Source organism: Ailuropoda melanoleuca, chromosome 4 (genome assembly GCF_002007445.2).
Source record: "Ailuropoda melanoleuca isolate Jingjing chromosome 4, ASM200744v2, whole genome shotgun sequence".
NCBI classification, from domain to species: Eukaryota; Metazoa; Chordata; class Mammalia; order Carnivora; family Ursidae; genus Ailuropoda; species Ailuropoda melanoleuca.
In genome coordinates this window covers 92,309,300-92,327,950 of record NC_048221.1, presented here as the reverse complement: position 1 = coordinate 92,327,950, position 18,651 = coordinate 92,309,300, and the positions used below count along the sequence as shown (strand labels likewise).

Sequence of the window (18,651 nt, the reverse complement as noted above, 5' to 3'; positions counted from 1 at the left end):
GAACAAAAAAAAAAAAAAAAAAAGAAAGAAAGTAGTCATCACGCTGAAAACTAGTGAAGAACCAAGTTCCAGAATGTAGGCAGAATTTCCATTGGTAGAAGACACAGCAAGCTAAATTGAGGGAAAAGCTGCCTTAGCATGCTCAGGCTTTATTTTATGAAGCAGAATCTCTGAAAAAAAAATGAGAAACTGCTTTGGTTCTTCTTCCACTGGCTTCTCCTGACTCAGAGATTTATAATCTCTGCCGTGCCAGAAATTTGGTCAGTTATCTTTCTACCATAGAGGTACTGCTTTTTTCAGATACCCAGCATAGTAAATTACCCTTCTCTCTCATTTTCTATAATAATTCAGAGATAGTAGTTCACAGACAATATCAGGATAAGAAAGAGGGAAATAGCAGCGGTACATTGTATTTCTGGAATTCTGGTTCCCAAAAGTATCAATATTAAGATAGGGAATGGAGGGGCGCCTGGGTGGCTCAGTCGGTTAAGTGCCTGCCTTTGGCTCAGGTCATGATCTTAGGGTCCTGGGATCCAACCCCACATTGGGTTCCCTGCTCAGCGCGGAGTCTGCTTGTCCCTCTCCCCCATTTCTACGTGCGCTCTCTCACTCTGCTCTTCCTCTCAAATAAATAAATAAAATCTAAAATTAAAAAAAAAAGGGGATGGAAACAGGAAGAACTCCAGGGTTTGTGAATGCTGGTATTTAAAGTTTATATTAGTTTGTCCTTTAGTTCATAGAACCAGACAGTGGGGTTGGAAAATTTGTTCCCTGAGCTATTACAGATGAATTCTGGTCAGACTCTGGGAATCGCTTTGTAGACCAGACATATTAACCTGCCCTTAAGAAGCTACGGAATATTGAAACTGTGGAGGAGATGCAGTTAATGACAAGTTTTAGGTGTAACCATGAAGTTAGTGGCTGAAGTGGGGGCTGAATTAGATTATTGGAAGAAAGGAAATCACGGAACTGAGAGGCCAAGGTATCAGGAAGATTTTCTGCAAAAAGGAGCAGCCATGAGGAACAAGGAGGAACAAGACCTTTCTAGGCATACAGAGCAGTGTAAACAAAATCTGGAAGCTGTGAAATGTATTTGGGAACTGCAAGAAGCTAAGTTCGGCCTGAGTGTAAAGTGAAATTCCTTACCTGGAAATGGTTCAGGAGGAAACAGGGAGCTGAACAGAGTGCTACAGAATCTAGTGGTTGCCTACCCAATGTAATATACCTCTGCTTCTTACTGAGAGAGGCCCTTTCAATTCTCATTTGTTTTGTTTTTTTAAATTTTTTTATTTTTATTTTTTTAAAGATTTTATTTATTTATTTGACAGAGAGAGACAGCCAGTGAGAGAGGGAACACAAGCAGGGGGCGTGGGAGAGGAAGAAGCAGGCTCCCAGGAAAGCAGGGAGCCCAGTGCGGGGCTCGATCCCAGGACCCTGGGATCGCGCCCTGAGCTGAAGGCAGGCACTTAATGACTGAGCCACGCAGGTGCCCCTGTTTTTGTTTTTGTTTGTTTTTTTTTTTAAAGATTTTATTTATTTATTTGAGAGAGAGAGAGGGAGAAGCAGACTCCCTGCCAAGCAAGGAGCCTGATGCGGTCCTCTATCCCAGGACCCAGGGATCATGACCTGAGCTGAAGGCAGATGCTTAACCAACTGAGCCACCTGTCAGTTATCATTTGTGATGTGACCAGGGAGGGGATAAATTATAACTAATCTAAACCAGTCATTTTAACTCCTTTTCTCTTTGCCAGTCATTAGTCTAGGTGTGGACATATGACCCAGCTCTGGCCAATGAGCTGGAAGAGGGGGTCTACTGGAGTGTTCTTAAAAGAGGTTTCTTCCCTGAGAGAATTAATCTGTGTAAAAAAGACTCTTTTCCCCTCAAGTCCTTTCTTTCCTGTTTGGTATGCTGTAGAATGAAAACTTAGTGTCTAAGGGTATGACAGTCAACATGAAATCATGATGAAAAGCCAATCCATCAAGAATGGCAAAGAGGAAGGAAACAAGACCTGGATCTTTGAGGCCATTATTGACTTTTGAGCTAGCCTGGGAACCACCCATTTTCAGAGTATCATGTGAGATAAGAGGTTGTCTTGTTATGAACAACCTCTGTGAGCAGGTATTGTCACCTGAAGCTGATTGCCTTCTAACAAAGAGCCTTGGTACATCATGGAGGAGTTGGTACATTAATTATACTGCTTTTTTTATTTGTGGCAGGCAGTGCCAAATGCCAATCTTAAAATGAAAACAACATATTAAATTAATTGAGCCATTTTTTCAATCAAAGATTAATGTAGAAGGTATAGTTTAATCAGGTAAAAGTTTTTACTTTTGAATTTTTAAATTATACTAAATTTTCTCCTATATGGTCTGCAAGAAAGGGAAGTAATCATTCACATTAGTTTGGTGAAAACAAAAATTAGCTCCCCAAAATGTAGAAAATCTTTCAAGTATTATTGAAAACACTTTATAAACATGGGACGTTTCAGTAGGTATTTGAAACTAAGATTATTGGCTAAGAGTCAGCCAAGCACTTGGAGGATTTTTTGCTAATGACAATTAGGATGAAGTGCTATCCAGAATGACAAGGAGCAAAATATTTAAAAATAGGAAACTTTCATTGGCATTCACTATGTGACAAACACTATTCTAAGCACCTTGCATTTATGAAGTCATTTAATCCTATGAGATCGGTAACTATTATTGTCCCCATGAGGCACAGGGAGAAGTAAATTTTCCATTGCCATACAACTTCAGTGGAAAAGCCAGAAATATGAACCCTGGCATTCTGGTTGCAGACCCTATTCACATTGCTACTCTACTACTATTTTGTCTTAAGGGCATTGGACCCATATACCCCACCTGAGTATTCTTACCTGATGGAGAAGAGAGCGTTCCTTGTCTTCATAGGTGCTGCCTTCTAGTGGGCCAAAGTCTTTTCCATCTTTTATTTGCTCCTGACTCTAATGGGCCAAAGCAGTGATATGTGCATGTGTGTCCTTAACCCCTCCGCCCCCCCCACACCCTTTTTCCAACAATAGGAAGCTAGCTGCTCTTCATTCCAGTGGGAATTTACATCCTTTGGGAAAACTCAGCTTTATACTCCATTTCCCCCCCTGCAGAGTTATCTATGCACTTGCTGGCTATGCAGAAATGCCTTTGTATCCCTGAAAGAAACTAGGAAACAGTATTTTTTTTTCCTGTCACCTTACATTTCTAGACATCTTTCAGCTCTAGGCAGCTCCATGAATGGTCTGCTTCCATTCCAGCTCTGATCACATCTTATAGAACAGAAATAGTAGATAGGACCAGTTAATCTCATGATTTCCTATTTGTGGACAATTTCTTGACAGTAGAATGAGTTTCCTTCCAGCAGAGCTAGAAAACTCTGCCCCAGGTTCTGCCTACTGGGAACATTTGGAGGCACCCCAGAGAGGAATATAGGGGAATACACTAATTCTAGTTGAAGTCAGCATCCTTTGTTCCTAAGTGTGAGGTTTCCTGGTGGGGCAGTCAAGGCTGTGTTCATCTGATGTAGCGGGCATCTTTTGTTTGTGTCTTCCAGGTGTCCCTTCATTTTTTTTTTAGCAACACCTTCCTCTTTCCTTTGAGGAAAAGGAGTCTACGTGGTGCTGGGGGAATTCGCTGGCTCTCTTGCTGACTCTGTGTGCCTCTGGTGACTCTGTGGGACGCTAGTGAAATTCTCTAATCACAGTGTCCTTCCTTCTGCCACAGGAGTGAGTGGGGCATAGGAGTCTGCAATGGACCAATCAGAATCCTTGTCTAGAATATGAAAAGTGAGGATGGAGGAATAGCGTCTCTCCGCTTGGACTGCAAACTACAAAGCTATGATTCCAGAGCTGTTTGAGGGTCATTTCCCTGTGCATAAGGTCAGGGAGAGAATCAAAGGGAATTCCGACATTGTTTGTGTCCCTGGATGCAGGTGTACCTGAAACTGTGTCCCTGTCCTTTCCAATGACATTAGCCAGTAAATCCCCTCTTTAGCTACTTTGAGTGGATTTCTATTCTTTGTCATTAAAAGCTCTATCCTTTAGAAATTTAGAACAAATTCATATATTCGGCATTGAGAAAATCAGTACTATCAACATTAAGTTGATGTATTAGGGGTCTCCAGAGAAACAAAACGAATTTTATCTATCTACCTACCTCTCTACCTATCTATATTTATTTCAAAGAATTGTCTCATTAATATGGAGGCTGGCAAGTCCGAAATCTTCAGGGTGGGCTGTCAGACCGGACACAAGGGAAGAGCCAATGTTGCAGTTGAAGTCCAAGGGCCGTTTGCTGCCTAATTCCTTCTTGCTCCAGGAGGGTCAGTCTTGTGTTCTATTCAGGTCTTCAACTGATTGGACGAAACCCACCTACATTATAAAGAGCAATCTGCTTTACTCAGAGTCCACTGGTTTAAATATTAATCTCATCCGAAAGTACACTAACATCCAGAATAGTGTTTGACCAAATATCTGGGCACTGTGGCTCAGCCAAGTTCATACATAAAATTAACCATTATAGAGGGCAGAGTTTGCTTTCATCACCAACTTATTTCTGAGTCCTTCTTCCATATCTTGGCCCCCTCTTTCTGCATTATCACACTCAATTTCACAGGCCCTTATGTTGTCCCTTTTTGACCAGTATCATCAACCAAGGCAATCTGTCAAGATCTTCCCTCTTTCTGATTTCAGAATCAACTTCATCCGCATCAAAACTCTCATTTCCTCAGTGACCTTTTTTTTTTTTTTAAAGATTTTATTTATTTATTCATTCGATAGAGATAGAGACAGCCAGCGAGAGAGGGAACACAAGCAGGGGGAGTGGGAGAGGAGGAAGCAGGCTTATAGCGGAAGAGCCTGATGTGGGGCTCGATCCCATAACGCCGGGATCATGCCCTGAGCTGAAGGCAGACGGTTAACCACTGTGCCACCCAGGCACCCCCTCAGTGACCTTTTCAAACCTGGTATCCAAATGAAAATTAACTCTATATGTAATGTCACTGTAAAGTGTTAATAGATGATAATGACTTACTGTAGACCTCTTGGGGGAAGGGGAGGTGCTCTGCCTTAAATATAGAAATATAGGTAAGAGTTTAGGCAATGTGATAGGTAAAGAGTGGAGGTGATTTTGGACAAAGGAACTTTGTTGTCCCCTTAAAATCCCATTTTGTGGGACTAGTTCTCTATAGTCATGCCCTAACTATTTAACATCTCGTTACCTTTTTAATGCTTCCTTTCAAAAAAGAGCACATGCAAAGATGAAAAAGTATTGTAGTCCATTCTTAGGGAACTAGTTCAGTATAACGAGACCATAAGATGCTCGCTTGAGTGTAGCGGTGGGAAATGATGATGATAAAACTGGCAAGAATGAAATCCTGGGTAACTATGTGTGTGTACATAGGAGTCTGGACTTAATCCTGCAGGTGAAGGGTAGCCACTGAATTGGAAGCAGGGAGAAACAATCAGATTTGTGTTTTTGAAAGGTCACTTTGGCATGAAGGTGTATAGGATGAATTTGGATGGTGGTAGAACCAAAGGGGTTCACTGAAGGGGTCTTTCTAAGGCCCTGACTGGTGGCTTTTATTCTTGTGTTCATTTCTTCCATCTCATAGGCCTTAGTAGCTCCATCTGTTTCTTCTTCCTTTGATATTTACCACCATCTTCTCTGCCCACTGGGGTACATTGCTCCACAAAACTCCCTAAAAATTGGGACATTTATATCCCTGCTCCCCATATTCTTGTTATGCACAGGCCTTTCTTTTTTAATTGAAATATAATGGACATATAACATTGTATTAGTTTCAGGTGTATAACAGAATGATTTGGTATACGTATATATTGTATAATAATCACCACGATAAGTCTTGTTTACACTCATCACCATAGTTATAATTTTTTTCTTATGATAAACTTTTTAAGATCTACTCTCTTAGCGACTTTCAAATGCACAATGCAGTATTATTAACTATGGATACCATCCTGTTTATTACTTATAACTGGAAGTTTGTATCTAGGTCTTTTTTATTGTAATAATTTTATTGCTATTTGTCATTGGAATTCAGGTAAGGGATAACAAAAATCACAAACATGGGGATGTTTAAATTTTTTTTTTTTAAGATTCTAGCCATTTATTTGAAAGAGACAGAAAGAGTGTGTGCAGTGCACACACAAGTGGGGTGAGGGGCAGAGGGAGAGAATCTTTTAGCAGACTACCCCATGAATGGGGAGTCCCACAAGGGCCTCGATCCCATGACCCATGAGATCACGACCTCAGCTGAAACCAAGAGTTGGAGGTTCAACTGACTAAGCCACCCAGGTGTCCCTGTTTAAAAATCTTATAAAGCTATTTTAATTATGGTTCTTCCTTTCCTTAGAAATGGCAGCTGGAAGCCCTAATGGCCTTCTGTCCATCAGGCTCTATGGTGTGATAGAGACTGAGAGCCATCAAGTTTAACAGGACAAATCTATGAACGGAGAAATGGACTTACATAAAAAGATGATGAATGACACCCTCCCTACCATCATTTTTTTTAAAAGTTCAGTTAGTTCAGAACTTTCCATTTCTTCAAATGTTTGAATTAGACTCAAATGTCCCCTTTCCTTCACAGATCATTTATTTTCTTCCCCAGTCCCTATCCCTAAAGGTCCAGCTAAGGCAAAGCTCTGTAGAGATGGGGGTCAGACTAATAGAGTTCTTTTATATTAGTGTCTTGACTGGAGCATAGTTACAAAGGGTTCTTTGTTGGATTCGGTTGGGAAAATATTGGCTTTCAAAGTTTCTCTCCACCTCCTCCTTGCCATGCATCCTGCTGGGCAGAAAGCCATTGGGCTTCCAGTTGGCATATCTAAAAAAAAGGGAACCCACAGTATTATTAACTATAATCACCAAGGAGTCGAAGTATGAGTCCAATGTTTGAACAACACCTTTGTGCACTGCTAGCAAACCTGATGATGCCACAAGAAACTGCCAGCAGTAGCACCAAAGTTCTCATGCTCAAACCAAAATATTGAACCCCTTGCTTTTCTCTTCTGTTACCTTGAATCCTTGGCAATATCACTGTGGTCTTACTAGAAACTCTTAGATAAGGGTTCTGAGGCTAAGATGTACATCTACAGTCTTTTGCCTCCTGAATTAAAAAATGTGTTGTCTATTAACAAACAGATCACTGTTTTTTTAAACTTTGCTGTAGGGTCATTTAGGGGCTTAAGGGCCTGAAATATTAAAGGGCTCTTAGGTAATAAATGCTTTGATTAGTTAAATGTAACATTTTTCTAGCCTCTCTTTGAGGTAAGTAATAGACATATTTTTCCCTCTAAGAAAATCTGAAAAGCACTAATATGGCTTTTTTCACTCCTTCAAAAACATTTTAAAAAAGATTTTATTCTTTTATTTTTTTTTTAAGTACTCTCTACCCCCAATGTGGGGCTCAAACCTATGACCTTGAGATCAAGAATCACATGCTTCACTGACTGAGCCAGCCAGGTTCCACAGAAACATTGATCCATTATTTTGGGCGAGGGTTTATACTAGGTGTTGGGTATGCAAAGGCTTGTTCTAGCCTCAAGAAACAGCCTAGGAGGGAAATACACACACACACACACACACACACGAGTATCATAAGTGTCTTGATTTAAAGGGCGCAGTTCAAAGAATGAGAGGGTAATCCATGTCCTAAGTCTGTCTGGGGAGACAAAATAGGCTTTCCCCAAGAGGTAGCATTTAAGTAGAGATGGGGTGGGGATTCCACGAAGAGTAACTAATGTGTACAAAATATTTGAGAATGTTGGCGCAGTAGGGAAACTGTGTAGCACTGTTAGAGTGTAAAGGACTGAAAGGTGGGGTAGGAAGAGAGCAATAGTGTGAGGTAAGACCAGATATCTAGGGTCAGAAGTCCATGCCATGTTCTGTATGCCAATCAAGTTTTTATTTGATCCTAATCTAGAGCCATTAATAGTTATGATAACCATCTACATTTGACTAAAGATACCATTTAAATCTTCCTAGAGCAAATGCTTGGATAATAAATTCTCAGAAACATCATCTCTCTCTGATTAAGTCTCTCTTGGCAGGAGTGGTGCATTAATTCACAGAATTAATCGTCAGTGAGTCAAACGTAAGGCTGTCAAATCTGGGCAATTCCTCGTCTTCTCAGGTGGGCCATCAGAAGTCTGGGCCAGAAGAGTTTCATAAGCCCAGGAGCACAATGTTGTATCGTTGAGCTTTACATCCTCCCACCTCCCAATCCCCTCTGCCAAAAACTGGGGGTTAGGGAGGCAATGAATGGGGGTGGGTTGGGGTGCGGAGGGCGTTTAGAGGCCAAGCATATTACACAGAGCTTAAGCCCAGAACTGAATTGCCTGTCACCAGAAAGACTGGAGGAACCTGAATGGCGCTTTGCATCAAGAATTTTGGTACCTTTCCTCCTACCTCATTCAGTTTTCTTTGCAATTTTTCTCCAGCCTTATGTCCCTTTCCACCCTGACTTGTGTATTTGTCCCCCAGAACCCCCTTTTCAGGCCTCCCGCTTTCTTCCTCCTTTTTCCGCTGCTTCGGGGGGTGCCGGAGCCTGGGGCCTTGGGTTGCATTGGGTGCGTGCTCCAGTGCTATTTGGTTTGCTGACAATTCCATCCTCCTCTTTCCTTAACGTTCCATCTTTCCCTGCCAGCCACTGAGTTTCTTCCTCCCCCATGGCGTGGTTCCTCCAGCTGCTCGCCCAGGGGCCGGGCGGCTCCAGGAACCCCAAGCGGATGCGGCCGCTGGCTAGTGCCACGTCTGCGCCGCCAGCAGGCCAGCGCCTGCGTGCGCTCGGGGGCGGGGCGGGGCGGCACGGGGAGGCGGGAGCTGCGCGTGAGCGGCGCGGACGCGGCCCAATGGGATCCGCGGAAGGTGGCGGCGGCGGCGCGGTACGCGCCGAGGGGCGGGGCCCGTCAGCAGTTGCTGGCTAGCCCGGGAGGCCGAGAAGGCTGTCGTTGCTTCGGCCGTCGCATCCCCGAGGGAGTCGTGTTGGCTTGCCCCCGGCCCCCAAGCTCGCCGATCGCGCCAGAGGCTCGTGTGTGCGCTCCCGACCTCGCCAGCCCTTCTCCGCCTGCCCGAGGACCGTGCCTTCTGCATCATGTGCGGTAAGGGGGCTGCGGGCGGGGGGCGTGTTGCGGGGCGGTGCTGGGGTGCGGTGCGGGCTCCTCCGAGGCCGTAGGCGCTGGCGGGAGCCGGAGTGTGAGGGTGTGAAGTCCGGGTGCGGGGTGCGGAGGCCGGCCTTTGCGAGCGGGTTGGGGGTGGTGGACCTAGGAGGGCACCTGAGAGGAGGGCGGGCTCTAGAGTGGATCTGGGGGGCCAAAGGTGGGGCGGTTTTACGCGGAGAAGGGAACCAAAATGTAGATAATATGTCTTGGAAAAGGAGAGAGGGCCGAGGGAACTGAGGTGTGGAGGGGTTTGCCTTCAAAAGAGTCCGTCAGGTGAGTGAGGCAACCTGTGGAACATCAGGTGAGATCACTTGAACTTCCTTTCTTCTAGGATTTACCTTTTTAAAAATATTTATTTTTAGTTGCTTTCTTTCGGGCAGGCCCATTAGAAACAGAACTATATATAGCTAGAGCTACGACAATGGCATTCCACATGATCTTACTTCCTGCCACCCCCTGTTTCAACAGAAACCATTGCTAATCAATAACTTGGTAAATGGGCTTAGACCTAAACTTGTGGTGGAAGAGGCCCGAAAGTGACCGTAACATGCGTTATCACGTGCATGTGCACCCATTTAAAACACCTATGAACATTTGTTAAATGTTTTACCAAGAGAAGTTACAACATATGTCCTTTTATTCCATGTTTTGGGGCTTAGTAGTTTTAATATTCCCTAAAACTCTTAGTAAAGAGGATTGTCAGAATTATATCTGAAATGATTGATAAGCTCTGAAATAGGTATTTACTTGGCCATATAATTCTTAAAAGAATTACATTCCTACCGCTTTTATTGAAATTTACAACCAACCTTACACTGGGAAGAAGGGACGCTTTTTTAAGGAAAGTAGGATTGTAATAGAATTGAAGCTATCTGGGAAACTTACTCTTCATTGCCTTTTGCAAGAATATCCTGGCAGGAGGTGGCTTGTACTCATTAGTGTATATTTTTCTTGTATTTAACTTCATGATAATTTCAGCTTCTGAAAGTGAGGAGCAGGTTTAAATTTAGAGTAGATTAAAAAAAACACTCAGAAACATCTATAAATAGTTTCTGAAATTATTAGATTAGAGCTGACTTTAGAAACAGTTATACTTTTGCTGTGCCTGGTTAGAGTGGTTTTGAAAAACATTATTTAGTTCACAGCTGTGAAGTAGTGAATTTGCAAACTGGTTAATCCCCAAGATGCTTCATTTGGTAATTAACTTTTCCTGAATGACGAGGTGTGTACCTAGTTAAGTACGTGGCTTTCTGGTTGCAGGTCATTTCTTCATCTTGTTTCAGGAAAAAAGAGAGTACCATAAAAGAAAAAAATCAGATTTGCTTTTGAAAGGTTCGGATAAGGGTGAGGCTTTGGGGTGGAGACTAGATAAGTAGGAGTTTTTACACAGCCAACATCCCCATTCCATAGAGTTTTACTGTTGAGGAAACACATCGGTTATAAAGAAATAGTATTTGAAACATTTCCAGGGTCCTGCTTTTAGCCTAGAACAGAGTTTTGCATGATTCCAGGAATAGAGTTCAGAATTTATTTCCTCTTTAATGTAAATTCTGAAGCTTAACTGTTAAAAGGATAAGACTTTGTATTTATTTTCTTCCCATATTTCAGTCATTGAAATAAAATTTCTAGGCAGAGGAAGTGAGTGGGAATGAGATTAGATAGGAAAATTTAGAGGTTTACCTTCTTTTTCATTTTAGTTTAATTCCAGTATATTTAACATACAGTGTTACCTTAGGTTCAGATGTACAATGTAGTGATTCAAGGATTCCATACCTCACCCAGTGATCATCGTGGACAAGTGCACTCCTTTATCTCCATCACCTATTTCACCCATCTCCCACCCACAGAAGTTTACCTTCTGATTACCTGCTGCCTATTCCAAGTTTTTCTAAAAGATTATTTTGTTTCAACACTGTACAGTGTTGAAGCAGAAGAATGAAGGTGGAAAATTCTGTGATAATGCTTTTTCCAATCAGATATACTGATAAAACTGTCACAATGTTTACCAGCTTATGTTGGGATGATAATGTGTTAATCAGGAAAAAAAAAAAGATTCTGTGGTCAAGTAAATTTGGGAAGCAGTAGATTAAACAGTGTTGAACTGGCTTTTGTTGTTGTTGTTGGAGGGTTTCTTGGAACCTTTAGTGGGCTAGCAAGTGTTGTGAATCTCCCAGAGAATAATGTTGTGCCTGTTTTCCAAATTTATTTTATCTTCCTCTTATTCTTCGTTCTCTAGAATACACTTTGTCCTTTTTTATTTGTACTACCTTTTGCTTTGGTGAGAGAATGGCAAGTCATTTAAGCTACCCACAGCTTTTAACAAATTGTACTTTTTTTTTTTTAATAAATGTAGTGTTATACTGTTCATTTTCTTCTTTTGATTTTTTTTTTTTAGTACTCAAAACTGCATTTTTAAATTTAGCTTTCTGACTCTGTGCTTGTTCCTTCAACACGTTCAAAACACTGTTCTCCTCCTCAGTAAGCACAGCTTGCTTGATCCAGTCACTGACACAGCACACATGGAATCACCGCAGTCTCTGCTGATGTGTTTTTTCCGTCTTAGACAACCTCATAAGAACTGTAGGTCTCACAGCACAAATGCCTCAAAGTTGGCCTGGGCACATGCCACATGTGGATTTTGGTGCTTTTCCAACCTCCTTGGTATAAAGGTAAACAATTCTATTACCAGGGGTTTGGGACAGCCTGGTTTTGTTAGAGGCTGTGTTATAGGACAGCCTAGGATGTTGTGTCAATCATGGGACCATTCTGAATGCCTCTAGACATTGTCCCTGGAAGAGTGGGTATACCCTTCTGGTCCAATGGTGTATATAAATGGAGTTTTTGTAAATGATGCCATATTTAAAAGCAGTAAGGGAGCTTATAATTTAAAAGTATCCTGAAATGAATCCTTAAAAAGATTTTTGTAATAATACTATCTAATAGCTTTGGAGGTAATTGGGGGATGCTGACTGGCTGCTAGGATAAATCATAAAACCAATACTTTTAACATATCCTTGGAAATCATACTGAATATAAAGTAGTTGTGAAAGAAAAGAATTAATTGCTTAATAAGTATTTCCTCAATTGTGTTTCCTGGAAAGGGAGATGTTAATAGGTGCTGGTTATGAGCAATAGAAGGTGGGAAAGGGTTTTATAACACAAGTGTGGGAAATTCTGCTTTTGGAGATTCACAGTAAGCAAGATTAAAGTTTCTAGAAAGTTCTACAAATAAACCTGTTAACTTGAACTCAACATTTCTTAAACCTTTAATTATGGAACATTTCTTTCACCTTATCCCTATTTAGCATCCTGCAAAATAGTGTTCTCTTTCTGTGGTTTAGGAATATTTTTTAAAGATTTTATTTATTTATTTGACAGAGAGAGAGCCAGCGAGAGAGGGAACACAAGCAGGGGGAATGGGAGAGGAAGAAGCAGGCTTCCAGCAGAGGAGCCTGATGTGGGACTCGATCCCAGAACGCCGGGATCACACCCTGAGCCGAAGGCAGCCGCTTAACGACTGAGCCACCCAGGCGCCCCTGTGGTTTAGGAATTTTTGACTGTACATTGCAAGTACTTAGAAAGCATTAGAAGATATTCGAAGTGATGGCTTTATACTTGGTGCTTTGTCCTTCGGAGAGATGACTAACATAAGGGAATTGCCTTCAAAGAATTGCTGTCTGGTTGAAGGAAACCGTGAATACACAGGTGCAACACAAGGAATGCAACAGGTGTGAGTGTTACTAGGCATTTCTTGTTCATTGTTATGTTATGGACTACAAGTGAATTGAATAGAAATTCAGAGACTAGTTAGGGGAGGAGTGTTCCAGATAATAGGGCAGTACTTTTTTTTTGTTTGTTTTAAGTAATCTCTACACCCAACTTAATAACCCCAAGATCAAGAGTCGCATGCCCTGTGGACTGAGCCAGCCAGGCGCCCCAGCAGCAGTACTCTTATGTTGAGGAATAGCGCCAGCTGGTAGAGAATTAGTGCACTATGAGAGATATCCTTGATGGCATTTACCCAACAGTGAATGGAGTCAGAAATAGGTTGAGAATTGTTGCCATGGGGTTTGAAAGAAGAAGTAAAAATTCCAGGAAAAGGGGCCAAAGAACAGTGGTTAGAGGCAGAAGAGTTCCAAAGTAGTGTATTGACTCGGACAGAATCTGCAGAAGTAGAAGGTCGTTCATGTTTAATATTGCAGAGAGAAATTAATTGCATTGGCTGTAAAGAAATCATTAGAGAAGTTGCATATATGAAGGCAGAGGAACCTGAGTTTGTGTTGAGGAGGAGGGCGTGCATACCAGCAGAGGAGGGAGTATTGTGGAACTGAGGTCCCCTGATAGAGATGAAGAGTTGAGTTCTAGAGCTGTGGTTCTTGACCTGTAAGCTGTGAAGTTATTATGGGTTTTCACTGATTGATTCATATTCTAAGCATTGTCTGTAAAGTTGTATAGAAGTTGTTCTAGGTCACTGGATAATAAAAATTCAACCCACTATTGTGTAGGATCCTCAAAATATTTTGATGTAATAAAAGGCTCTGTATTTAGAAAGTTGAGGAATCGCTTATCAAGAGTTACAGGTCGGAGAGACTGGCTTTAGAGAATAGTGCGTGAAATATGTTTCTCTGTTTTGAGCTTATAGCGAAGGATAAGGCACCGGGCAGTGGGTTTGCCCGGAGGGAGGGGCCTGTGCCTTGGAAAGCTGGGATGTTCCAGCGATGTCTGGTGAGCTCTTGTTGGCCTTTGAAAGTCTGGCGGAGAGGGTTGTAGATGTCTCACCAGGCTGTATCCGTACAGCATGTCTCCAGGGTGAACAGCCTCTGGCATGTTGGAACAACGTAGGAAGGGTAAGAGGGTGTATACTGTTAAGATGAAGAAGAAAGCTTCAATTCTGTGAGGTCTGGAGGTAGAGAAAGGAGGTTTTCACAATTTTTTAAAAAAGGTTTTATTTATTTTATTTGATAGAGCACAGGCTGGGGGAGCAGCAGGCAGAGGGAAAGGGAGAAGCAGCTCCCTGCTCAGCATGTGGTGCTCAATCCAGAACCCTGGGATCATTACCTGAGCTGAAGGCAGATGCCTAACTGACTGAGCCAGCCAGGCGCCCCAGATCTTCATAATTTATTCTGTAGCATTTGTATAATTTGAATCTTTAAAGATGCTAATGAGTGAAATATAACTTACATTATAAGAAAAATTTAAAAATGAAAGTTAAGTGGCATTGCAGATGGATTTTGATTCAGAAAGTATAAAATTTACAGAGGGAATTTGAACACTAATCACTGATAAATTACAATGTCTGCAGTCTCAAAATATTGAAGTTGTCAAGGGAAAAAAATATGTGAAAGTATTCTTATTTACAAGGACATAAATTCAACCAGGCATAGGAACTTTAATGATGTAATTAGTCAACTAAGTTGCATTCAGTTTTCATTTCAGGAAGGTTGAATAGCCTTTCAATCAAGTGTGTCTATGACCCAGGTCATGTCTGAATATTTTGTTAAGCAAGGTGCTCATTAGTGCTTTCATGTCATTGAATTTAAGTTGCAGTTTTCCAAGAATGATGCCTGTAGGTGCAAACATCTGCATCATTTAGGGAGATATTTACTTCAAGAATATCCTTTCATAAGAAAACTTACAGCCTGGAAGCGCATGGTGATGTAGGAGTGGAAACTCCTGTGCTCCATACAGCTACTGTGTGTGGTATTGGAGCAATTACGCAGGGGCAGTGGAGAGTTGATTTTTAGGCTTTTAGTAGTTAACCTAAAGTAGAGCTGTTTATGGAAGGCTTGAGAAGACAAGTCGAAGACCTAAAATGGGTCTCCTTCTAGTGATTTCTACTCTAATAAGCACCATTTTGCGTTATGAATGCCTCCCTCGTGAACATTCCCTGCATGCCCGATAGACTGGTTATTTGCCATTATATTTTCCCAGCTACCCTGTGAATACACATAACCCATTAATCCTAGCAGGTGCACTATCTAGAGGTCATGGGTCAACAGTCCTGGTAAGGGGCTGGTCTGTAAAATTGACTGGTTCAGTCTCTTTATCTCTCATTTTTCTAAGCAGGGATGATTTAGGTTTATCCCCTCCCCCTTGTTTTTTCTTCACCCAACTCTGTTACTTTGATCTTAGAAAACTTCTCGACATAGGTTGTCCTTTTCTTCCTTTCAATTTCTGCCGGGTTATGTAGGGAGAAATGTTGCTCCAACTTCTTCCTCTGTTCCTCCTTTTCTTTTCTTTGTTTCAAGAGTGAACCAAAAAAATGACAGTGATGATTATAGATAGCAATAGTGCTTCCTCTCAAGGAAAAGGCAGATTTTGAGTTGGAACATGATATATGATATTTTATTGAATTTAAGTTGCCACTGATGGGAAATTCACCATTATTATGTAGATCAAAAAGAGTATGAACGTCTTAAAATCAATGCTGTCAATATCTGAAAAAGTATTCTGAAGATGCTTTCAGAGTATAAGCTAGATGATCTGATTGTCTTTACCAGTGACAATCTTTTGTTTTTTTTTTTTAGATTTTTTATTTATTTATTTGACAGAGAGAGACAGCCAGCGAGAGAGGGAACACAAGCAGGGGGAGTGGGAGAGGAAGAAGCAGGCTCCCAGTGGAGCCCGATGTGGGGCTCGATTCCAGGACTCCGGGATCACACCCTGAGCCGAAGGCAGTCGCTTAACAACTGAGCCACCCAGGCGCCCCTACCAGTGACAATCTTAACATCACTAATAAGGGACCTGTAGACAATATGAAATACATACACACATTGCGCTAATTCTCGCTTCCAAATTTTAACCTAACTCAATCAAGTGTTTAGATCTATCTTCCAGTCTACAGGAAATAGCAGGAATAGAGGAATTGGTTAGACTATACTGTGGGGAAACTGTTAGATGCAGCCAGAAGGTGAGACATTCAACAAGAAAATTGGCCTCAGCTTGCCAGTAAGCCAGTGTCTTGGCATAAACAGGGCAGTAGGGGAGAGACCATTCTGGATTCGAAGAGACTTCTGAGACACAACAGTCAAATGTGAGGTATGATCCTTTATTATGTCCTAGAATAAACAAATCAGCTGTAAAAGACTTTTTATAATTGGGACATTTTATTTTATTTATTTTTAAAAAGATTTTATTATTAGAGAGAGTGAGAGAGTGAGTGAGTACGAGTATGAGCTTGGGGGGGTGGGCAGAGGGAGAGGGAGAAGCAGGCCCCCCACCAAGCAGGGAACCTAACATGGGGCTCGATCCCAAGACCCCGGGATCATGACCTGAGTCGAAGGCAGACGCTTAGCCGACTGAACCACCCAGGTGCCCCAGGGAAATTTTAAATATGGACGTTGTAACAGGTGGTGTTAGCATTATCTTCTTAGTTATGATAATGCAATTTTGCAGAAAAAAGCCCTCAAATTTTATATTACTTTGCTTTTATTCTTAACAGAATACAATTGACCCTTGAACAACAGGGTTTGGGGTGCCTACCCTCACCTTCCTGCAGTGGAAAATCCGAGTATAACTTTTGACTCCCCAAAATCTTAACTACTCATAGCCATGTGTTGACTGGAAAGCTCACCAATAATATAAACAAAGCTCACCAAAAGCCTGTTTTGTATGTTACATATATTATATGCTGTATTCTTACAAAAGCTAGAGAAAAGAAAATGTTACTAGGAAAATCATAAGGAAGAGAAAATACATTTACAGCACTATACTGTATTTATTGGGCAAATCCACACCATAAATGGACCTGTGCAGTTCAAAGCTGTGGTCAAGGGTTAACTTGCTCTGAAAGTAATAAGGCTCTTCACCAGGTTTCCAATTTTAATTTGATAGACACACTGTACACAGAACAAAATCATGTAAATGTTGTAACAAAGAAATGAGGCCCAGAAGAGAAGTGTAGTGTGTATAGCTATTCAAAAAATGTCAAAATTCAGCTGGAATGGTTCTAAAGCAATCAGAAGAATCTTCAGAAATTATAGAACATGTAGCTGGTGAGGACCGTAGATGTCCTCAAATGTCAGGCAATATGTTGCCCTTGTACTAATCACTTTCCACTTCCTAGTAATGTCTATTGCTGATCAATCATGGCTTTCGTTCCTGTTTAGGAAATGGGGCCACTGAATCCTTTTTAACAATGTTTGCTATAGCCACTACCAATTAATAACTTGGTACTTGCTGTGAAACCTATTTTACCACCTCTCAGTCAAATGCAGTCATTTTGCAGAGGGGAAGCTGAGGCAGGGTGGTATGGTGGAAAGCTTTGAGGACATACATGAGTTAAAAGATTCACAGTGTTTCTTCAGTGAAAGAGTACTTTATGAGCTAACATGTTTAGTGTGAATTTTATTAGTTTCTCAGATAGTTACCATTTTAGAAGTTTGTTTGGTGTTGGGTATTAGTTTAGAGGATCTCTTTCGCCATGAAATGATACTCAGGATCTCAAGATCCATATGCTAAGCCAGTGTAAACCAAAGAGATTGAAGTTAGAAACAGTATCAAAGTGCTATTATTGAGTTCCATGTATTGAAAATCGTGAATTTAATATTGCATCACTCAGAATTTTCTTTTAAAAAATGTGTTGAGTCTATAATTTGTCTTAAGAACAATTGGTTTTATATCAGCATTTAAGTTGACTTTTTAAAAATTGGTATTCATTTATTATATTTAATCTTTAATTCTCCATATGTTTTACTTTTACCATCAGAATTACATTTCTTAAAAAAAGAGAGATGACTTAGTAGCGAGTTTTCTGGTTTGTGCTGCATTATTGGGATTTGGCAACTCTGGAATTCCTCCTCAAGATTTCCTAGAGCGCCTCAGATGGCAAACAGTTCCTAACAGTGTAATGTGTTTTACTGTTTAATGACTTTTAAATGAGCTCAATTGTATCCTCCTTTAGCAGATTATTTAGCTGGTGCTCATCACTGTGTTAGTGAGTAGACTGGTTGAGAATCAGTGTTTCATTAGATCATTTATATTACAGTCTTATTTTGGGAGAGATTCATCTTCTGTGAATTGTGTTTTAATGATATAATAAAAATACTTATCTGGAACTGATAGTTTTCTTTGTTCATTTAATCTTTATCAAATGCCAGTGACCCATGGTGGGGGAAAGTGTAGAACCACATAGAAGTTTCATTTATAGTTGAGTTATTAGTTTAGCTCATTTTGCAGATATTTTATGAAGGAACAGCAGTAACAACAGGAACCGCAGTCCTCATGCAGGGTTGTGGTGCTGTGCAGGTGATGTGCTTGTACGACACATGATAACTTAGAAAATCTTAACAAATTTATGAATGGGGCCACCTGGGTGGCTCAGTTGACTGAGCGACTGACCCTTGGTTTTCGCTCAGGTCGTGATCTCATTGGTTGTGGGATCAAGCCCTTTGTGGGGCTCCACACTCAGTGGGGAGTCTGCTTGAAGATTCTCTCCCCATTACTCCCCCCACTCACTCCT

At 41.2% G+C, this 18,651-nt stretch overlaps 1 protein-coding gene across 1 annotated transcript in view; it reads left to right on the top strand.

The window, feature by feature from the left end:
- Positions 1-8,937: 8,937 nt before the first annotated feature.
- Positions 8,938-18,651, top strand: part of GFPT1 (glutamine--fructose-6-phosphate transaminase 1) — a 61,467-nt gene continuing 51,753 nt past the window's right edge. The window contains exon 1 of the mRNA XM_034659248.1: positions 8,938-9,131. Coding sequence (XP_034515139.1) covers positions 9,125-9,131 — 7 coding nt within the window. The 5' untranslated portion in view covers positions 8,938-9,124. The remainder of the gene's footprint in view (positions 9,132-18,651) is intronic.